Consider the following 24,324-nt stretch of genomic DNA (forward strand, 5'->3'; position numbering starts at 1 on the left):
GGATGGTCTCGATCTCTTGACCTCGTGATCCACCCGCCTTGGCCTCCCAAAGTGCTGGGATTACAGGCTTGAGCCACCGCCCCCGGCCTTTTTTTTTTTAAATATTACCAAAGTGATTCTAATGTGCAGCCAGGGATGAGACTGCTGTGATAGACTTGTAATTTTTTTTATGAATATTCATCGTATTTAATGCATACATTAAGACTTGTGGCAGAGTCTAGACAAATGTTTTGGCTGGTTTTGGGGTTAGATAACTACTTATGTAGGAGAACTTTGTAGAATTTTTTTTTTTTAATGGCCATTGGTTGACATCCCTGATTATAGAAAGTTTCTCTTGTTTTATTTTGTATATTTTTGGTTATACAATTTCACATAATTCTCCAAACTTAGGGTTCAAAAGAAATTAGTGCAGCTTAATGGAATTTAAACTCATCTGAAATAGAAATGCAAAGATATAAGAAGCCTCCCCTACCTCTTTCTTTCTAGCACTGATGCTCATGGGTATAGTACTTATAACATGAGTGTGGAGAGAAGTGGTGAATACTGAATGGAATGATAATTTTTGTGGATGAACCTGGAAAAGAGATCTCTGAAAAGTGTTTTAATAATTGCAGTACTGTGAGAGTGCTCTTGAAATATGGAAGATAAGTGTTCATGCTAAATGGAGGATATCACTGATACCATTTATTTGAGATTGAAAGAGGTAAACTTCATTTTATACCCACATTTCTGTTCCCACTTAGACCAAAGGAACATTGGCTGTGAAACAAAATGAGAAAAATGAAATTCATGTTTCTACAACCCTGAAATTTCTATCACTCACCCCTACATATGTAAATTTCTGGTTTTACAACCTAACTCATTTCTAGCAGTAATACTTCTTTCCAAATGTAGGGCTATGGCAGATATACTGTAATATCATTAAAATTATTTTACTTTCATACTTTTTGTTATTGTAACTCTGGGGGAAACTTTATCTGGAAACTTTAATTTTTCTTCTGTATCATTAAACTGTTTGTAAATACCATGAATTTTGGAACAAAACATTTACAGTTTATCCAATATCTTAGTGCCTCTATCAATATATATCATGTATGCAATCATATTAACAGAGGTTATCTAAAAATGTTAGATGTATTTCATTTTCAAAGGTGGTGCTCATCATCATAAGTTGAAACTACCTACTTAATAATATAAATTGAATATTAAGAACAGTATGTTCTCATTGTAAAAGAATAGTAATCCTTCATTTTCATATTCCCTGGAAATCAGTTTGCTTTCTCATAGTGTGGCAGAAAGCTAACTAATACCTAGTGGTTATATAAGAAATATATATTTCTTATGAAATATATATTTAGTGGCATAGATCTTCAAATGTATAATGTTATTAGTTTCTTTGTGAAAATGGCTTTCAACTTACCGCAGTTTATGCTTAAGGGGAATACTAGAATTAACACCTTATTTTTGTATAGTCCTTTGCAACATATAAAATGTTTATAAGTGATTTGGTGAAGCTATTTATAAGTACTCTCATGAAGGAGAGCTTAATAGTAGAAAGTTTAAGAACTTAAAGAAAAATAGGAAAATGTAATTTGTCTCAGAGGGGAAGAAGATTCTAGCTCTTTATTTAAGATCATCCTTCTAGTTCCTTAAAAGTGTCTGATTCTTTCATTAAAGATCCAGATTTTTCTGTCAGGTCACATTGATATTATTGTTAAATAGTCAATATACTATATGACAACAAAGATCAATCCATTGCTTTGCTTTTTCAAGTCTGCAAAATATGATATATGGATGAATAACACCTTTCCTTAATTTAGGGAACTGTGTCTCTGACACTTTTGAATGCTGAATTGTACCTTTTAAAGCTGTCTTGGGAAATATCAAATTCATAGGCTATTTTTCATGCGGACCTTCAGACAGAATTTTATATCAGTAGGCTCTAGTGGTCCTATAAAAGCTAGTTGGACTTGGCATTGCTCTAGAGACATATTGAGGTAGTGGAAAAGCCTTACATTTAGAGTCATACTGGTGTGACATTGAATCATGTGATTTGGATTACTTTAAACATATTACTTTAATATTTTTGACTCAGTTTTCTCTGTAATGGGTTTAATAATATATTTATAGGAGTATTGTGAGAAAAGTGGCTTGACATAGTGAGATGATTTTTAAAAGACATCTTAATAGCCCTTTGAAGGGAAAAATATTCTTAGAGACAAAACTTATCTGATTTGGCTTTATATAGCCCCATTGCAGAAACGCTTATAGTTCTTCATCAATTTCTGTCGGCATCTAGAGCACCTATTTATTTCTCTGTCCATAGCACTAAAATTTTCTTTCCTTTTTTTTGAGACAGAGTCTCTCTCTGTTGTCCAACCTGGAGTGCGATGGCATGATCTTGGCTCACTGCAACCTCCACTTCCCAGGTTCAAGCGATTCTCCTGCCTCAGCCTCCCAAGTAGCTGGGATTATAGGCATGTGCCACCATGCCTGGCTAATTTTTGTATTTTTAGTAGAGACAGCGTTTCACTATGTTGGCCAGGCTGGTCTTGAACTCCTGACCTCATGATCCACCCACCTCGGCTTCCCAAATGTTAATATTAATAGGCCAACATCATACCAGTAATCATAAACTAGTCCGTCATTTTCCAGTAATCATAAATTAGTCCGTCATTTTAAGATAAGCATGAAGCAATTGTAGAGGAACCATTTCATATTAAAACAGCTTTGGTAAATAATGGATACAAGTCCTGCCTTTATACCTGATGGGAAAAAAGACTTAAGGTCTCTTTATATACCTTTGATATCTAGTGCCACTTGAGAGGGGAAAAGAAAATGTGTCTCAGTTAACTAGGCAGAGTGCTTCAGTCTGATTATGAGTTGCACTAAAAAGATAAAAAAATCTTAACAGCTGTTATTTGCATGCACAAAACAGTTTGGGAGTCACAATATAAGCCATAATTAAACTTGATTACCAATTAGAACCTCTGTTGTTAAATTTGTTCCATTTTTCTGCCTTCAATAGAAAAATGGGCCTTTATTTCTGTCAACTGTTATCATTTCCCTACTTATTTTTGTTCATTCTGCTTTAATTATGCATATCTTGGCACAACTGAGGCATATTCCCTTGTAGTTCCCCCACCTAGTTTGTGGTTTTGTCTTGCTATGCAAAATGTGTTCCAGGTATCAGCATTATGGTCACGTTGTTGGAGGCTTGTTGCCCCACCCCTGATGTACTGTATCAAATCTACGTTCTAACTGCATCTCCAGATGAACCTTGTATTTGGAAGCATGGTTGGCTACAACAAGGGATCTTATTTGTGATACAGTCTTGCCATTTATTCTTAAGTTTGGTATTAGGAATCTGGTGAAGCAAAGAGTTATTCTAAAATACATCATCTGAGCCTACAGAATGCAGTTTATCAGAAAGCTCTCAAAACCTTGGCATCATGCTTCCTAGCTTCCCCATTTGTCATCAGTATATGACTTTGAGCACCTTACGTAGAGTCTCTTTGTTGTTTTCTCTTGCAAAATGGAGTGGTAATGCCTGCTACCCCTGTTTTTCCAGAGGGCTGTTAGGAGGATCGACTCAAGTGAGATCATTTGTGAGAAAGTGCTTTGGAAATACCAAAGAGGCATACAATTGTAACAGTTGATGGGGATGAAAATGATGTTCCTTCAGGCTATATGAGCCCTGTGTTTATTAAGGATAGTGATGGCTTTGCTAAGTGGTTACTGTGGTAATTGGAACAGGTCTGTGAATTCTCTTCAACAGTACATTTATATTTTACCTTGGCAGTTTTCTGGCCATACTAGCAGTTCTGACCGCCAATTCCAAGTAGCTGCTATGAGGTTTTCTTAAGGCTGTTTGTATTCTGGGTGCCATCTAGTTAGATTGCATCCTTTGTACAAATTGTGTGTCATTAACATGTTTTGGTGTATGATACAGTCATGTGCCACATAAGGAAATTTTGGTCAGTGACAGACCACATATACCACATTGGTCCCATAAGATTATAGTGGAGCTGAAAAACTCCTATGGCCCAGCCATGGTAACACTGTAGAACAACACATTACCTTTCTATGTTTAGATATGTTTATCATAATTTTTTATTATTTATATTTAGGTATGTATAGTAGACAAATACCTGCATTGCAATTGTCTACAGTATTTAGTATCGTAACGTGCTGTATAGGTTTGTAACCTACGAGCAACAGACTATACCATACAGTCTAGCTGTGGCTACAGTATCTAGGTTTATGTAAGTGTGCAATGACCACACAGTGGTGAAATCACCTGATGATGCATGTCTCAGGACATATTTCTATCCTTAGGTTATATATGATTGTCTGTTGACAAAATGAAATTATCATAATCCTGATAGCATTTTCAATGAGATGCAACTTTTTGTCTGAAGCATTATTATTTCCATTTATTTTCTAGGTGTATATTTCCGAAGTTCCAAACAAGAGTCAGATGTCATTATTTAGAACCATCTAATCACAGGAACTCTGATAACACTTTTCTCTTTACATTTCAGTACGATTGAATTGTCTCTATATTTCTTCTCTGTATATCTGTGTTAATGATTACAGGATTAGTCATGGATTTTTGGTTCATAGATACCTTTGGGCCATCAATTAATTGTTTGTCTTTTAAAAAATGTGGAAGCTGGGAGATAAGGTATATGAAACCCTTTGTCTAAATAGTTTGTGTTCATCTATTCGTGCTCCTTAGCTTCCTTTCTTTCCTGCTTTATCCAGTTATTTGATATATTGTGTAGGGCATCATTGTAAAATAGTAGTTCTATATCAAAAGATAAACAACTTAAAATGTATCCAGTGAATGTCTAGTTAACTTTTAGGTAAAGTAATTTTGTTTTTCATTTTACATTTTAGTAATAATTACATTTAGTAATAATTACCTTTTGTTCACTCTCGGTCACCTTACTTTATATGTTGTTTTAGTAATATTTATGGTAAAAAAAGAAACTTATGTAATAAAAGTTGCAAGCAGTACAGAAAGTAAAATGTGAAAGTCTTTGCTACTCTTTTAAGTGGCCCAGTCCAACTCTCCAGCAGGAAACAATGTCAGCATTTTCTTACGTCCTCCTAGAAACTGTGTATGTGTTCAGTGTTATGTATATAAGGGTATTACAAGGTATATATATCTGTATACATACATAGTGTTATATATACAAGGGTATTAGCAATCTCTTATGTGTGTGTGTGTGTGTATAGTGTTTCACACACACGTACACACACACACACATACATGTAATTCTATATATTACTAACCAGATGGATTTATATCATATAGACTGTTCTGCAGCTAAGTTTTATTTACACATAATGATGCTCTTAGGACATCTTTTCAGAGCAGTACATCCAGACCTAGTTCATTCCTTTTTGTTGTGCAGAATACTCCAATATGGGTATGATGAAATATAAGTTCCCTCCTGATAATAAATTGTTTCTAGTTTTTGCTGTTGTAAACGTGGTGCAGTCAACATCTTTACACATTGTTCAAGCATATTCAAAGGATAAATTCCTAGTAGAGCTGTGGGTTAAAATATAAAGGTACCTTAAATTTTTATAAGTGGTGCCCTATTGCTCTCTTAAAGTTGCATTAATTTGCATTTCAAACAAATTTAACTCTAAGAAGAAACCAAGACTTAGACTGAGAGTTTAAGTGTTTTGATATAGGTTCTCAAAGTTAGTAACTATTAGAGTCAACTTTCAAACTCAGACCTACCCATGCTGTTTCTTCTAAGCTACAAATATCTGTTTCCATTTAAAAGCATAATTATGGTTTTAAAATAGGAAGCATCATTCCACATGTTTTTATATTCTCATTACTCAATCAAGCAGTGATGATAAAACTCTTTCATTATAAATATGTAGCCCATTATGGTTTTCAAAACATTTTTACATTCTCAGAGTAATCCTATGAAATGTATACTTTTAAATTTAATCAAAGGATGGTTTTTGGTCAAAGACTTTGTAGCCCCAAAACTACTAAATAATTCTGAACATTAAAATGCTGGCCAAAAAGGTAAAATAGGGGATATGAGATTAAAGGCTTTGAATTTATTGATATTGGTATGTTATATTCACGAACAGCAGGAAATGCGCTAAAATATCTTGGTATGGGCCCATCACATCTCAAGCCAGTACTTCAATAATAGCTTTTTTTTTTTTTTTTTTTTTTTTTTTTTTTTTTTCCCCTATGTGTTATGGCCCTGGATGGGAGAACAGGTGATTTCAACATAGCTGTATTATTTTTTTTCTTTTCTGAGACAGGATCTCACTCTATCACCCAGGTTGGAGTACAGTGGTGTGCTCTCAGCTCACTGCAACCTCCACCTCCTGGGCTCCAGCGATCCTCCCATCTCAGCCTCCCAAGTAGCTGGAACTACAGGCAAGCAACTACTCTCGGCTAATTTTTAATTTTTTTTTTTAGAGACAAGGTATCACTATATTTTCAGGCTTGTTTTAAACTCCTGGGTTCAAGCAGTCCTCCTGCCTCAGCCTCCCAAAGTGCTGGGATGACAGGCATGAACCACTGTGCCCAGCCTCAACATAGCTATCTTTTAAGGTTACTCATTATATTTTATCCAAAACTGATTTTAAGCTGTCACCATAAGTATTACTATCACTGCATTCATAACCACATACTGTTATGCTTAGCACAATAGTGTGACAAATGTGAGGGTATTAACACTCTCTTTCAGGAACTCCTTATTCCATTCCTTTTTGTTATACTTCCTCTGTCTCATGTTCTTTCCTATTAGTTCCCTCCATCTTAGGTTCAGACTGGATTTTTTCCTCATTTGTCTCAGTTCTAAAGAAAAAGGAGGCTGAGCATGGTTGCTCATCCTGTTATCCTAGCACTTTGGGAGGCTGAGGCAGGAGGATCTCTTGAGCTCAGGGGTTCGAGACCAGCCTGGGCAACATAGGAGACCCCATCTCTACAAAAAAATATTAAAAATTAGCATGACATGATGGTACATGCCTGTTGTCCCAGCTACTTAGGAGACTGAGGCAGGAGGATTGCATGGGCCCGAGAGGTTTAGGCTGCAGGGAGCCATGATCGCGCCACTGCAGTCTAGCCTGGGTAACAGAGCAAGACCTTGTCTAAAAAAAAAAAAAAAAAAAAAAAAAAAAGGGAGAAAGGGATGAAAGGGACGATCCTCAGGGTCAACTCTTGACATCAGAGCAAAATACTTTCCTATTTTGCTGGTCACCTGAACACCTACCCAAATACATCCATTGAACTTAAATAATCCATAGATATTTTATAAAATATTTTTTCTTTTTTTCTTTCTTAATATTTTTACTTATAGTTTTTACTCATTTATGAGGTCAAATTGATTGGTCCCATGTTGTGATTAAAGAAACGGAATCAGAGAACACTCATGTGACTTGCTTCAAATACAAGCCAAAGTCAGAGTTCAAATTATTCTTTATTAGTTCCTACTTCATTATAAGAAGTCTCCCAAGTTACAAAATAGGTTGTGTTCCAAAAATTCATTTGTAAGTCAGCTTTTTGGCATTTGAACTACATTTACCAAGTGGAAAAAAAATGTTATAAATGATGATTAGGTCCCTGGCTGGCATATAAGAACCTATTTAACTCTTGTATGACTACAAAATGATACATTTGTAATAAATATAAAAGACAATGATAGTTGTGATTCTGGTTACAAAGAAAAATATTTCTTTTTTCTTGAGGATAAACAGATTTAATCAGAAGATAGGGAAACATGAAGATTGAGGCAGATCTAGGGGGTATTTCAGGTATCTTTGAAGGAAGTTAGAGGTTAATGGGATTCTGTCTGAAGGCCAATGTATTCAGTTCTTATGCTACCATAAAGATATGCCTGGGCTGGGCATGGTGGCTCATGCCTGTAATCCTAGCACTTTGAGAGGTTGAGGCGGGCAGATCACTTGAGGTCAGGACTTTGAGACCAGCCTGGCCAACATGGTGAAACCCTGTCTCTACCAAAAAATACAAAAATTAGCCAGGCGTGGTGGCGCACACACCTGTGGTCCTAGCTACTCCGGAGGCTGAGGTGGGAGAATCTCTTGAACCTGGGTTGCAGAAGTCACAGTGAGCCAAGATTACACCACTTCACTACAGCCTGGGCAACAGATCGAGACCCTGTCTCAAAAAAAAAAGGAAAAAAGAAAAAGAAAAGAAATACCTGAGGCTGGGTAATTTATAAAGAAAAGAGGTTTCATTGGCTCATGGTTCTGCTGGCTACACAGGAAATATGGCAGCACCTGTTTAGCTTCTGGGGAAGCCTTAGGAAACTTACAATCATGGCAGAAAGTAAAAGGGAAGCTGGCCAGAGAAAGAAAAAGTTGGGGTGGGGGAGGGTGGACATGTGCCACACACTTTTAAATGACCAGATGTCACAAGAACCCACTCACTACCACGAGAACAGCACCACAACGCAAATCTATCCCCACGATCCAATCACCTCCAACCAGGCCCCACCTCCGACATTGGGGATTACAATTCGACATGCGATTTGGGCAGGACACAGATCCAAACCATATCAGCCAGTTTCACTTAAGTCATTTATTGTTAGATGCTCTCACTAGCATAACTTACCCAACATCTGAGATCAGAATCAGTAGGATTGATTGAATTAAATACTTAGGAAAAAGCAGACTATTTGAGATGATATATTAACCAACCTGGGATGGTAAAAACAAACCAACAAATTAGAAGTATTTCTTCCTTCCACCCTCCTTATGGAAAGGGCAGGAAGGGTTGTTAACTTTCCCATTTAACCCAGCAGATCCCATCAGCTTGACAGCTTAGCTGAGGTACAGGTGGAGGTTGGAGAAAAGCCTGTGCCTTCGGTGATTTCTTTGAATGGTGTGCTTGTACAATCAGAGTTTCTAATTCTGGGAAATAATGGCATTGACCTCATCTAGTGATTGTTTCCTACTTTAACACACAATTAAACCTCTTAAATTTCAATTAACTTTTTAAAAAAAGTCCAATGCTCCTTATTTAAATGTCCTTTTATTTTTTTCATAGTACTTGCATATGGCTTTTTCTTTTCTTAACAAAAGAAAGGTTATATTCTTCAGTAAACTGAAGTGTAAATGAGCAGATCTTGCTCAGATGGCACATTTAGAAAATGATGGGATGAGTAGAGTTCTTGCCTCCTGGATCAGATCAATGCTCTTTCCAGTCGGTATATCTACCCTGCCTCCCGGCTAGTTTAGATAATACATTTAACTACTATTACTCTGTGTTGGGTATATTATTTGAATGTTTTACATTGGATATTTGTTTTACATTGGATACACTGGGAAGTGATTTAATGAAGGAGAGAGCAACTGTATTTATTACAATTCAGAATCCGTATCAATGGTCATTATTAAAGGAGGTTTGAGATTGCCAAGCCATTTTCAAAAGTGATGTAAGACTGATGAGGGAAGTGACATCTACTTGATTATTTATATTTTTAGATGTTTTTAAATGCTTTGTCTTTCCTCTAAGCAATTTATGAAGAAATTCATGTTGCATGATGTTTATTTAACTGAATTTGTGTGTGTGTTGGTGGGGTGGGTGTTTGAGGAATTTTGTTTGAAAGGCAAATATGCTAAATTTATATCCTAGTATGGGCATGCTCTGCTCACAAATGCCCCTGCTGAGTAGTTTACACACTGGGTGAAAATGTACATAGGAATCCTCATGGGAGATCCAGGTTTGCCAGTGAGATTACCATGTACTTAGACTGAAAAAGATGATTTCTTCTGGTTACCTGTGTGTCTGCCAGAGATGGGGAAGGACTGGAGACAGATTCCTCCAGAAGATGTTTTGTCTACTTAGAGAATGGCAAGTCAGAATGGTTAGCGAGCCAAATTATAGTTTTCTTTTTTTGTTGTTGGCTTTCATGTGTGTGTTGAATAGACTAATAACATTTGATGACCAATTTGTTTTTTACTGTGAATTTCCAGATTTTGTGTGTATGTTGCTCAGAGGGTGGTGCAGTGGGCAAGGAGATAGGGAGGTTGTCTCTTTTTGTTTTGTTGGTTGATTGAACACACTTGTACTGGTAATTTGAGTATCTCAGGATCTTCCTTTATATTGAAGGCCTCAACCCTTTGGTGGAAGGAAAAAAAAAAGTAAGAAAAAAATCTCATTTGAAGCAAATCCCACCCATAGTATTATTTTTCTAATGTGCAAGCAATGTTACCTGTAGTATATTACGCAGAATTTTACATCTGATATTTTGGTTGCTAGAATTCTTAGCTTTCCTGACTGGTTTTAATTTATTATTCTCAGACTTGAATAACTAAGAGGAAAAATCATATATACTTGAGATTTTTCTAAGATATAAAACATTCTTAAGATTATTCAAATTATTTTAACCTTGTACAACTAATTGCCCTCAGAATGGCCCTTCATTTTTCCTGTCACCCCTAAATCAGAATATGCAAGCCAAGCATGACACTGTTGAAAAGCTGAAGGATGCTCTTTGTATCCTCTCCCCTCCCCTGTGCAAAATGGTCTAGTTCTTAACTGATTACTTGTGCATCTAGGATGGGGTGAGAAGAAAGGCACTGAAAGGAGAGGTGGGCAGGAGAAAGGTGATCAATGGGAATAGAAGAGGGTTCTTAAGGTGCATAAAATCGCTGGAGGAAGGAAGAGGAGGGCCACTGTGTTGCTGGTTCCATCCCAGATGCTGCTGAATTTCCACTGCTGTCTCACAGCTCTGCAAGAACCCTCATTTTCGAAGAGCTATTTTTAAATATCATACTTGTCTTTCCTACACATTTGCCTGCCTGACTATAACTGGGGAATTTTATACGATTTTCTTTCTTAGGGTCAAGAAATTGGAGCATGGCTATGAGCAATGGAAACAATGATTTTGTGGTTCTGAGTCATAGCAGCATCACAGCCGGTGCTGCTGACCCGAATCCCCTCAGTCCCTGTGATGGAGATCGTGCAGCCCAGCAGTTCACACCCAAAGAAGCAACAAGAACAAAAGTGAGTCCAAATGGATGCCTGCAACTTAACGGCACAGTTAAATCGTCCTTACTGCCTTTAGACAACCAAAGAATGCCTCAGATGTTATCCCAATGCTGCCATCCTTGTCCCTACCATCACCCTTTGACTAGCCATAGCAGTCACCAAGAGTGCCATCCCGAGGCTGGCCCTGTAGCACCCTCTGCTTTGGCCTCGTGTTGCATGCAGCCACACTCCGAGTATTCCGCATCTCTTTGTCCACATCATTCACCTGTGTATCAGACTACGTGCTGTCTTCAGCCCTCTCCATCCTTCTGCCTGCATCATCCGTGGCCTGACCATTTTCAGCATCAGCCTGTGCAACAGCACATAGCCAACATAAGGTAAGTGGTCTGAAAGTTTTGCTTTTAGCATTCAACTAATTCCACAGGAACATGACTGCTTGTGTTTATTTTTCTGAAAGGAGAGGAGAAAAATGTGGCATGGAAAGAAACCCTATGAAAATGCCTATTTTGTGGATTGTATGACGCCAACAAAAACGCAAATGAAATAATACAGTATATCTATTTTATCCACTGACTTCTTAGTCAAATCCTCCCTTCCCCTTTCCCTTCTGCAAACTGGTTAGGAACTCCTGCTGGACCTTGAATTATAAAATTTAACAAAAAGTTTTATTGTTAGCAATTTCTGTTATTGTGCATGGGAAGGATATTTATGATGAGATGATCTAAGCGACAGTCCTTTATTTACTGTTATTGATAGTGGTGAACATTTATGAGAAAGAAGTAAAAAAAAAACAAAAAACCCTTGCTTCTTTGTGGTGCCTTATGGCTGTACTCGACAATTTCTATTCATGTGTTTTGGTGACTATGTAGTACGCTGAGAGCAAATGAAAGTAGCAGTTCCCTTCATAGCAGATGAAACTGGTAAATTGTAGCATAAGACTTCTAAAAATATTTTTTGTAAAGCATTTTTAGATCTGGTAGATTGAAAAGTACTGGAAAAATGGATAACGTTGCCAGTGCTTATTTCCACCTCAGCCCATGGTTTCTTATATACATGATTTTCAGCTATTTTTTCCATGGGTAAGTTAAGTTGCATTCAATACAGGTGAGCAGTGATAATATGTTTTAGAAAATACTAAGTACTTTGTAGAAACTGAGTCTTATTTCACATTTTTAAGTAATAAAAAAAGTTTAATTAGCTAGAAAAAGAGCATTCTCTTTAAAATTAGGGTGTAATTTGCATATCGGGAAATGTACAGATCTTAATTATTCAGTTTGATCAGTGTTGACAAATGTATACAAAAGTGTGATTCACACTTTGGTCTGATGTAGAACATTTTTATCACCCCAGAAGGTCAGTTCCTTCATGCCCCTTCTCAGTTATTCCCTCTGTCTTCACCAGAAGCAATCACTGCTGAGTTTTATTGCTATAGATTTGTTTTACCTCCTCCTAGAACTTCATGTAAGTGGAATCATACAGTGTGTACTCTTTCATGTTTGGCAATTTTTGCTCAGTGTGATGTTTTTGAGTTTCATCTAATTGTTGTATGTGATTGTTTTTCCATTTATTGCTGAGTAGCAATCTACTGTATGCATGTAGCAAATTCACTTTTGATTAAAGAGTCAGGGCTGGGTGTTGCAGGGATTACAGAATCCCAGTACTTTGGGAGGTTGAGGTGGGAGGACTGCTTGAGCCTAGGACTTCAAGGCCAGCCTGGGCAACATAGCAAGACTCTGTCTCTACAAAAAAAGTTAAAAAAAAAAAAAAAAGTCAGATCCAGAAAGGGATTAAGTGATAAATACTTTTCACCTTTATCAGGTTTTGAACATTGTTGAGATTATCTGCTTTCACTCTTTTTAAAGAGAGGAAGAGAAACATGGCAATAAAGCAGAAAGAAAGAGTGGGGAGGGGAAAAGAGGAGACTTCTTCACAGCATGTTTCTGCAATTTCTGGATACATTTTCCATTTTGGATTTGAGAGTTTGAAAGTCTTTAGTTATAGGAATATGATAAATTCACCACACTTACCAAAGCCATTTCTTAGAAGATTTGTCCTGACAACATTGTGCAACATGACTAGTTTTAGACACTTTCCATTTTGAATCAAGCTGTGTGAACAGTTGATTTTTAAAGTATCAAAAATATTGATGTTTCAAATAATAAACTATATGGTTGCAAAGTATGAAATAAGATAGATATTTCTGCATTTCGAAGCTGATACCTCCTTTTAAAAAATCAGAATGTAATAAAACTATGGACAAATAACCAATTCTTTCAATATGGAAGGTTGTGTCAAGATTTTTAGGATTTTGACTTGGCATTTCTCAGTGACCTCATCTGAAAGCAGTGAGATCCTTGTGTACACTTTAAATAAAATGACATTAAAAACAAACTGATACCCGGGGCTGAGCTCGTCACTACCCTTGGTGTGGGGTAGGTCGTTGTTGGAACCGGAGCCTTTGCAATCATGATGGACTTACTTCAGATTGTGTGTGACCACTGGGTGCATAGACTTGTCCTTACAGGATTTGTCTTTATATGTTATCTAAAGAGAAAGAATGATGAAAAGCTAACTGCCTTCTGGAAAAAGAGTATGTTATTTAAGAGGGAATTGAGACCCATGGAGAAGTTGCTTGGAAGTAAAGGCTGTGGCTGAACTATACAATGTTTACATTTTAAAAGTTGTGAGAGAAATAAAAACACTTCCATACTTAATTTGAAAAACACCGACTTAAAAATTGCCATAATTGTCCCTCAAAAAGAGTTGTAGAAGACGGTAGAATAGCATGAAGGAAATTTTTTATATTTAGAATTTTATCTCAAGAATTTGAGCCTTTTGGTTACTTGTTTGTAATAGGCATAAAATATTTTAAAGATGCCTGCAGTGGAATGGTATGTGTCCAGCTGTGTGTGTTACATACCTTATTGTGCCTCAATGATTGCTTTCCTATTTTCTACATTTTCTTATATGATCCACAATGCTTACTGAATACTTGTATGTGCCAGGCGCTGAGGATGTAATTCCAAACAAGTTGAGACATTCTTTTGCCTTCATAGAGCTTTAAACTTGTAGGAAGGGAGACACTAAAGCAAATAGCAGCTACAGTATTGTGGTAAGTACTATCAAGAAGGAATACACAGAGCTGAAGATGAAGAAGTTACAAATGGAGAGAATTGAAGAGGCTTGTCTTTTAGATAGAGGGAACAGTTTATGTAAATACTTTTATAAGGGTCCAGCATAGGTCAATATGGCTGGATCCTAGTGGAAGAGAGAATCGTAGCAAGAGGAGAGGTATACTAGGACTAAGTCCTGAAGGGTATTGTAAACCACATTAATGCAATCACCAGACTTCATCCTGAGGTTAATGAGGACCCATTATAGATTTGTGATTTTTTTGGTGATCTTTTTTTATTATGGTGAAATATATATAACATAAAATTTAATATTGTAATAAATTTTAAGTATAGAATTTAGTGACATTAAATACATTCACATTGTTGTACAACCATCACTACCACCTTTGTCCTGAACTATTTCATCTTCCCAAACTGAAACTCCATACTCATTAAATTATATCCACCTGCCCCTGGCAGCCATCATTCTAGTTTTTGTCTCCATGAATTTGACTTATCTATACCCCTCAAATAAGTGGAATCATACAGTATTTGTCCTTTTTTGTGTGTGGCTTATTTCACTCAGCATAATGTCTTCAAGGTTCATTCATTTTGCAGCATGTGTCAGAATTCCTTTCTTTTTAAGGCTCAATAATACTCCATTGTATGTTTATATATTATATTTTATCAATTTATTCATTGATGGACACGTCCATCTTTTGGGCATTGTAGCTATTGCTAATAATGCTGCTATGAACTTGGGCTCTGTTCAAGTCCCTGCTTTTAGTTCTTTTGGGTATATGCCCAGACCAGAAGTAGAATTGCTGGAGCATATGGTAATTCTGTTTTTAGCTTTTTGAGGAGCTGTTTTCCATAGCGGCTGCACCATTTTATGCCAGCAGTGCAAAAAGTTCCAAGGTTTCCAGATCCTTGCCAACACTTGTTATTTTATCTGACTTTTTTCTAAGAGTAGGCATCCTAATTGATGTGAGATTAAAAATTTTAAAGCAGAAAAGAAACACAGTAAGAAACATTTTAGGAAGTTTCATCATTTGCATTGTGGAGAGTAGATTGAATTGAGTCAGGACTGTTGTAGATATGAAGACCACTAGAAGGCTTATTACAGTAGTTCAGGTGAGAAATGTGGTAACTTGAACCATGATTTAGAAATAAATTCATTCTAGAGAGATTTAGGAGGTGGAATCTACTAGATTTGGTGGATAATTGGATATCAGAGGGGTGAAGGGAGGAAGAATCACAACTGATTTTCAGTTTCCTGGCTTAAGCAACTGTTTTGGTTTATGGTAATGCCATTCACTAAAGTGGAGAAAGAAGGGAACTAAGTAAACAGAGCTGAGACATTGAGCTTCCAGAGAGTACTACAAAGTATCAGTAACAGTGAAAGGGTGATATCCCTTGAGCTCTGAAAGAATGAGGTCGCTGGGTAATACATGACAATGCATTGAGGGCAATACTGGTGGGGGTTATATTAGAATGAACACCGAAACAGTTAGAATCAGGCCAGCAGGCATTATATTTGCAAAATTGTGCTATAGGCAAGGAACTAAGTGAAGTACTATCTCATCCTTTCCCCAACCAATAAAATATCCACAGAAGCAAATGAGCTCTTGGATAGAGCTGCTATGTATTGGAGAACAGGACAGTTTCAGAAAGTCTGTGCAGGATGTGTCCTTGGTAAGGAATTCTGAAAATGAAGATGTTGGACAATGCTTTCTCACCTTTCATTTTCTACACAACGCTTTCAGGAACTGACCGTAGCAAAGGCTCTGGAGGTTGATCTCTACCAGGAACTTTAAGCCCTTTTAGTTTTCTTTATTGTGGTTTATTGCTATGTAATTTTTAAGTTTTTTTTTAAATTGCTAACATCAAGTAAGTACTTAATGAAATATTATTCCATTAATATTTAAAATGTATTTATGACTTCACATTACTTTAAAGGGTATCTTAAACGTTGAGTGCCTTAGAGTAAAATTATATAGTGATTGATGGAAGATCCTAAGTACTATCAATTTTTATTGCTATTTGCACCTATACCACAAATGGGCCCACCTGTTTGTATTTGAAAGTGTTTTTTAAAGTTTTTCTTGTTTATGAAGCACTTAAGCCATTGAGAATATTTTAAAGAATCAATCAGATAGAAAACATAATTTTAACCTAGGCTATTTGCTATGTAGAGTGGACTCTATTACATCCCCTCTTGATTCTTAAGCTCAAATAAATCTTTCTAAAAGATTCATTATATCAACCATTGTGTGTGTGTGTGTGTGTGTGTGTGTGTGTGTGTGTGTGTGTGTGTTTTAAATTCTTTTTTAGTCTTTCAGTTAATAAAATTAAGGCTGTGTGCAGTGGCTCACACTTGTAATCCCAGCACTTTGGGAAGCCAAGATGGGCTGATCACTTGAGGTCAAGAGTTCGAGACCAGCCTGGTCAGTAATGGTGAAACCCCATCTCTACTAAAAATACAAAAATTGGCCAGGTGTGGTGGCACGCATCTGTAGTCCCAGCTATGGAGGCTGAGGCAGGAGAATCATTTGAACCCAGGAAGTAGAGGCTGCAGTGAGCCAGGATTGTGCCACTGCACTCCAGTCTGGGAGACAGAAGGAGACTGTCTTTTAATAAAGAAAGAAAAGTATTAAAGAATTAAGTATAAAAGAAAAAAGTATAAAAGAATTAAGATTATTGCAAGGATCACATTTAATATGTCTGTTTTGATTATTGCCAAATATTAAGAAGTTTAAATAGATTTTATTTTAAAGCTTTAGATTTCATTTTAAAGCTTCAGGCTTTTGTATTTGTAGATTCCTGTCCTTATATACATTACTCAGCCATTAATTAGCATGTCTAATTGAGAACAATAAGGAATTTTATTTTATTTTGTTTGTTTATTTTGAGACAGAGTCTCTCTGTTGCCCACGCTGAAGTACAGTGGCATGATCTCAGCTCACTTCAACCTCCGCCACCCATGTTTAAGGAATTCTCCTGCCTCAGCCTTCCAAGCAGCTGGGATTACAGGCACACACTATCATGCCTGGCTAATTTTTGTAATTTTAGTAGAGATGGGGTTTCACCATGTTGGTCAGGCAGGCCTTGAACTCCTGGCCTCAAGTGTTCTGCCCACCTCTGCCCCTCAAAATCCTGGGATTATAGGCATGAGACACTACTCCCAGCCACAATAAGGAATTTTAAAAAGCAGACAATAGTCTCTCCTCACCATGAGGCAAGACCTGTACTAACAAGTCCTAAACCTAGCTGATCATCTTTGGAATCACTTGAGAGTTAAAAAATAAAATAAGTAGAAGAAGACATTTCTTTTGCAGTAGAAACAGTAAATAACTCTAACAGTTGAGAGGTAGGAAGGATCCCCTGGAAGGATCCCTGTAGGTTACTGACGTTAGGGACTGAGAAGAATAGAACATGAGTGGCCCTTGAAGGATGACTAGAAATTAATGAAGGGACTCAAAGAGGCAAAACATGGAAAGTGGAGGAAAGTCGTGAAGGGAAAGCTTTCAAAAACAAATGCCTTAAAATATTTTTTAAAACATGTAAGAAGGGTAAAGAGAACAAGATTGCGGGAGCAGAGAGTCACTGTGGGTGTTGCTAGTCTACATCCTGAACACAGTCCATTTGATGATCTGTTCTTTATCCTCCAGAGAGCTGGAAAATGCCTCTCAAAAAGCCAGTCACATTCCATGTGTGCTAGTTGAAGCAAGTTTTGAGTTGCTCATATGGGATCCTCTTACTGCCATATTAAAGTGAAAGAGTAATGGGATTATTGCACAATAAATGAAAAGTTCTGTATCCAAAAATAGCACACCAGAGTTCTAATCTAAACTATACCTACCTTTTAATTTGGTGTTGCAAAGAAATATTCTTGATTGTAACAGAGGACTCCATAAATGACAGTTGGCAATGCTACACACTCATTATCATGATAGGGAACCTGTGATATTCTTGGGTACCTGCCAAATGCATTTTTATTTATCCAAGGTGATTTCATAGACAGATGGCCATTTTGAATGTTTCTTGTGATGCACTAGAGGAATTAGAGCTATATGGAGTTAAGAATGCTTGGCATAGAGGGGACTGCAGAACCCTGGGACTAGCTTAGCCCCTTAAGGTTAACTAAATATTGTCCCAGCCACCCCCAAATGTTATGACTGTATAATTTTTGTAACTTACATTTCCTTTCTTCTTTATTTCTTCATTCATTTTCTAATTTCTGACTTACTTTTCTCAGAGGTTTTCTTTTGGTTTCCCCTTAAGACATTAGTTATTTTCTGTGAAGGGGCCTCTTTTAAAATGAAAAAAAAGTAAGAAATAAGAATTCTTGAATTATATTAAAAAAACAAGAATTCTACCACCAGAATTGTTGTTTCTTTGTATATGCTGTATTGTGATATCCAGGGGTAAAATCGTAGCTCTGAGCATCATCTCCCAAAGTGTCTTACTTCACCATACATGGCCTATGGTGACTCACCCTTTCCCTTTTCCTTAGCCCTGTTGATTGTATTATTTTGTTAGCCAGAAAATTTAAGCCACAAATCACTCTGAACACTTCATCAACACTGGGGCATGACCCCTGAGCATTCACAAAGATCCCACAGTCTCTGCTTTACCCAGATCGCCCAGAGTCCATTCAAATGCTTCTCTAAGATGTGGCAGCAATGAATGGAGAAATTCAAGGTTAGTGATTCACCTACTTAGCAAGTGCTTAATAAGTGTTAGGTGCTGGAGACAGGTGGAAACTGCAAAGTCTGGTTCCTAACTTCAGAGATGTGGGAGTAGCGTGGACAAGGTAAGACACTTAGGTTTTAGCATAGGGTGACCATAGATAGATTGTCATCTTGGATGGGTGTTTCCAGAATAGCCGTTGTATTCGCTGGAGCACAGAAGTTAAATACCAGTACTTTTACAGAGGCACAGGCAAGTTTTATATATTAATACAAAAAGAATTCATATTGTCGTCTTTTCCTCTCAGCATTGAAAGATTACTAATAGTGAAACAATCATTTCTCTTTATTTTTTACATAAATTATTACCTCTCTAGAATTTCTGGATAAGTGTCTTTTGCAAGAAGGAATAGCTAAACTGCATTCTTTAGACATTTGCTTTTCAATAAATACCAATAAAATCAAAAATTTGGTTATTTGGTTATACTGTTCACATTTTCAGTACTCAGTAGCCACATGTGGCTAGTAGCTACCATATTGGACAGCATCAATGGAGAACGTTTCCATCACTGCAGAAAGTTTTATTGAACAGGATTACCTTTCTCAACTCTGTTAAAACAACTGAGGTCCCTTTTCAACATTCGTGGCAGCAAATGAAACTTATATGATAAAGAATAACAGCAGTATTTGACAGTGAATACTTTCTATGTTGACATAATTCTACTTAGGATTTGCTTGTATTTTATTGACTCAATAATAAAGAAATGACAAAGTATGTCTTCAAAAATCTGAAGGACTGAAAGTCCCGTATGAGCAAAAACATTGTGTAACAAGTAGGCAATATCCTTCAAAATCTTCTAGAGGCCACAATTACATTTCACAAAAGCCACTGTATATCTTTATGAGTCAAAAAGTATCATCTTATGTAGTTCATAGTTGCAATTGTAGGTAGATCTAAAATATAAATGAAAAAATGTAGTTTTTCTCCAGGATAGAGAAGTATAGCTAGCCTCTAGAAGCAATCATTGTTGCTACATTATAATTCATTTTTCTTTTCTCAATTCCCTCTCCTTTCCTCATTGTACAACATGAAGTAGTAAGAACATCTGTGTAAAATGAGAGTAGCAGTAGCTATCTTGCACTTAGCACAGTGCCTGGTACCAAATATTAATCTCCCTTTTGTTCTCCATTTTTGGTGCTTTCACTTTCTCTTAAGTTTTGTTGTTGTTGTTGTTATTGCATGCCTTGCTTAATCCTGTTGGTATTTTTTAGAAATGAAGTTATTACTGAATCCTGGTTTGTATAAAGACATGATGTGTTCCTTTTCATTCTTATTTATAAATTACATACCTCACATGACCAACCTATAGGAAAGAGCAAGTGGAAAAAAATGGTCACTTTGCCTTCTGGAGGAGGAAAAGGGGTTGTTAAGAATAAATGGGCCTCTTTAGCCCCCAAAACTCACAGCCTTTATACTTTGCACTGAGTATATAATCTGATTATGATATTTGCTTTTAGAAGAAGTCTGGTAAGATTTAATTTTGATTTCACTGAAACCAGGATTTATTTTGATATTCCTTAAAGTAGTCAAATTAACTTTTTAAAAAGGGATAATGTTTATAAAATTTTAAATGTTCCAGGCTTGCTTGCCAAAGTCAGTCAGCTTGGCAGTCAGACGGAATGAAGTCCTATTTTTTAGAAGGACTTCTTTGAGAGAGTTCTTCTTTTATTATAAATGAAGAGATTTTAGAGTGTACTGTGCCTGAAGGAATACATTGTACATTCTGTAATACATTTCAGAATATGAGCCTTGGTCATTTTTTTACCTTAATAATGAATGTCAGAAAACAATGCCTTCTTTATTTCATAAAATTAATAATATAACATTTTGGAATGAAGCAAATATATTCTTTAATTATCCCCTTTCCTTATTAGTGCCAGTTGTGTAGCAGATAGTATGCAGAGTAAAGGCGAAAAAAAGAAATGGTTTAGGTTTTCTCTTTTTCTTTTTGGAAAAAAAATTTTTCAAAGATTGTAAAACATTTGGCAAACAATGAAACTTAAAAAAAAAAAAAAACACTGTTATGGATCAGTTACATGTCTAATTCCAGGAAAAAAGCATTTGTGATCTATTGCATCTTGTTTCCAAACTTAAGTGGATTGTTATTTAAAAGAATTTATAAGACTTAACATTTAAAGGACAGTTTTGATTGCTATAATATTTTGTGTTCTTTTCAGCAAAATTGACTCTACACAATTATCTTTTTTTTTTTTTTTCTAAACACAAACCAGTTATTCAACTGATTACTTGGTATTTTGGAGTTTGAAATACAGCCTAGGGCCTGGGACCCATTCACAGTTCAATAAATATTTGTTGAATGAATGAATGATTGCAAAAAAAAATTCTCAAGATACATCTTCTTTTGTAAAAAGTTAACAAAACTTAACAACAACAAAAACCTCGTGAAGTTAGATTGGTCACTGCCATCAAACAGCTTATACTCTAGAAGGTGAAGGATGATTTCGGCAAAAATAACCAAACTCTCTAAATGCCAAAATCAGGGTTTAGAGGGTCGTGTGAGTCCTAAAGAGGGGGATGGAGTCATAGGAGAGCTAAGAGAAAGTGTCATGGGAGATGGGAGGGGCTTTTCAAAAATGAACAAGAGGCCAGGCCAGGCTGGCTCCCGTCTGTCATCCCAGCACTTGAAGAGGCTGAGGCAGGAGGATCACTTGAGCCCAGGAGTTAGAGACTAGCTTGGGAACACAGTGAGACCCTGTTTATACTAAAAATACAAAAATAAAAATAAAATAAATGCACAAGCATGCAGCTGCCTGAAGTGTGGGAACAGGAGGCCTCGAGGCACCAGGAACATGGCAAGAAGTGGTGGGGGTGGGGGGTGGGGGCCGGGGAATGCAGGCAGTCCCCTTTGTCTGGAGAAGGACCAGAGAAGGCATCACAATACACCGTAGTTAGTCCAAGAAGATTGCTCCCCTAAAATGAATTCTGAGTGCTGTGTAATCATTGTGAAGCTTTTTTTTTTTTTTTTCCTTGGGGACAGAGCCTCACTCTGTCGCCCAGGATGGAGTGTAGTAGCACAGTCTCAGCTCACTGCAACCTCCGCCTCCAGGTTCATGCAATTCTCCTGCCTCAGCCCTTCGAGTAGCTGGGACTACAGACACACACCACCATGCCCAGCTAATTTTTGTATTTTATCGGGACAGGGTTTTACCATGTTGGCCAGGCTGGTCTCAAACTCCCAACCTCAAGCGATCTGCCCACCTCAAGCTCCCAAAATGCTGGCATGAGCCACAGCACCCAGCCTAAAGCATTTATTAAATACAGATAGTCTGTGACTTATGGTTTGAGTTATGATTTTTTTGCTATTACAATGGTGCAGAAACAATCTGCATTCAGTAGAAACTGTACTTCAGATTTTGAATTTTGATCTTTTCCTGGGCTCAGGCCCAGTGTGCTTTCAGCTGTGTACGTAGATGGCAAGTACCCATACAACCATTCTGTCTCTCACTTTCAGTACAGTATTCAATAAATTGCATGAGATATTCAATACTTTAGGGCAACATGGAGAGGGGCCAGGGACAGTCTCCTGCAGGGAGAGCCGGCAAGGAAATAACCTTTCTGTTTGCTGAACTCAGACCACCTCCAGGACATTGACCAATCTAGTGTAAGTGACTGTAAAGCAGTCAGTAGATTTTAAACTGGTGGATAAACGCTCAGTTCCTAAATAAGACTTGTGTCTTTTCTTTGTTCATATGCATTTTTTTGAATTTAGAAAGCAGATTAAAATGAAAGAATCTAAGAGCAAATTTGATACCTTTATTCTATGTAAATTTGCTGAGTTACTTTAGTGAAATCAGTTTCTTTTCCCTATTTGAATGATATAGGATTCTAATATTTACCAATACTTTGAGATTCAAGTATAATGCTTTCTACAGGAATGTAAGCAATTTACTGCTTCCAAGCATTGTTTTGTTGTGTCTAGTGAGAAGCAAGGATGGACAGTTAGTACATTCATTCCTTCGGACCCTATTTGTGTGCCTGTGGTCACTCGGGCCTGCCCACCTCCCTTTTCCTAAAACACTGCTTTCATTATGTCACTCCTCTGCTCAGAAATCTTCCAATTTCCCCAAATTCCTTGACCTGGCATTGAAAGTTTCCCTTTGAGGGATAGGGTATGTGTTGTGGGGGAAGAAAGGGTACTTCATGGAGGAAGAGTCCCCTAGCCCTGGACAGGGAGGAACAAGGTGACAGGTCTCAGTGTATATTACTGTGACGGAGTTTCTCCCCAGCACATTAGACAGAAATCTGACTAATGACTCTGTCTTTGTTTCCACTTATACATAACAAGGAACTATAACAGGGTTATATATTCTGGGTCTTTTTTTTTTTTTTTAGGTATTAGTCTAGAACTTTGTTTGGTTTTGTTTTTGGTTGGTTGGTTTGTTTGTTTGTTGCTGTCGGCCATACCATAAAGTTACCAGAAACCAAAACTACTTCATTATAAAGCAATCCCTAGTAAAGATTTATTTATTAAGTATTATTTGATTGTTGACATGTTTCTCCCTAATGCATAGGGTTAAACTCTACATTAAGCTCCAAATTATATTGATTTTTTTTAACCCTAATCTGAGCTCTTTCTCCCAAAGCTTAAAATTCTTACTGAGCAGCATCAGTGTTTGGTGAGTGTTTGGGCTTGAGGATTGCAGACTTCATTCCAGTATTCCATGCTCTTAAATTAGTTAAGTTTAATAAGATTTTTCTGGCTTTCTTATGGGCTTTTCTTGGATCTCATATTAATGATTATTATTCACATCTTATTAAGAAAACTATATATTATGCTCTTATTAAGCATGTTTTGTACAGGGCTCACAGCAACAGTCTGGCATGAAAAGGGTTGAGTTTAAGGGTAAGTACTTTATAATTTAGTGTAACTTTAAAATGTAACACATGGGACTGTGCTTTATAACCTCCAACTAAACCATGCAAATGTAACTTCATAGGCTAAAGGAGAATGTTTCTTTTTAACCAAAGCTACTTTTCAATTATTTAAAAATATTTTTAACCTATCATCCTTTTCAGATTTCTAATTGCTCTAAACTATTTTTTTTTTACTGTTGTAAAAAGAAAAAAAAGGCATTCTTAGATTCCTTTTTTGGGGTGTGCATTGTACAGGAGGACCAGAGCCATGTTATATTTTAACCTTTAGAACTGCCCTTTTCTCTCCTGATAAGTGGCAGATAAAAATGTGTTTAAAAATGAATTTCCCAGGCCAGGTGTGGTGGCTCACACCTGTAATCCCTATTTTTGAAGGTAGCATCACGTAGAAATGCTTTCTTCAGTTTCTAATGAAGATAACTATTCAGCAGATCCAATGAGTGTGCATTTGTGCTCTGTGGCATTTGCATCAGATAGACATACTTATTTTTCTTTTACCAAAAAGTTTTGGTTGAGTTGGCACTGGGATTGATAAATATATGCACACAGCACATTTCTGTC

The 24,324-nt window shown here is 36.8% G+C and overlaps 1 protein-coding gene across 3 annotated transcripts in view; it reads left to right on the top strand.

The window, feature by feature from the left end:
* DISP1 (dispatched RND transporter family member 1) overlaps window positions 1-24,324 on the top strand; it is a 163,791-nt gene that overhangs the window by 90,463 nt on the left and 49,004 nt on the right. For all 3 annotated transcript variants that reach the window (XM_017526373.2, XM_017526372.2, XM_017526371.2), the window contains exon 2: window positions 10,857-11,382. In XM_017526373.2, the coding sequence (XP_017381862.1) occupies window positions 10,874-11,382 (509 nt within the window). In that variant the 5' untranslated portion in view covers window positions 10,857-10,873. The remainder of the gene's footprint in view (window positions 1-10,856; window positions 11,383-24,324) is intronic.

This window comes from Cebus imitator, unplaced genomic scaffold (assembly GCF_001604975.1).
Source record: "Cebus imitator isolate Cc_AM_T3 unplaced genomic scaffold, Cebus_imitator-1.0 Scaffold42, whole genome shotgun sequence".
NCBI classification, from domain to species: Eukaryota; Metazoa; Chordata; class Mammalia; order Primates; family Cebidae; genus Cebus; species Cebus imitator.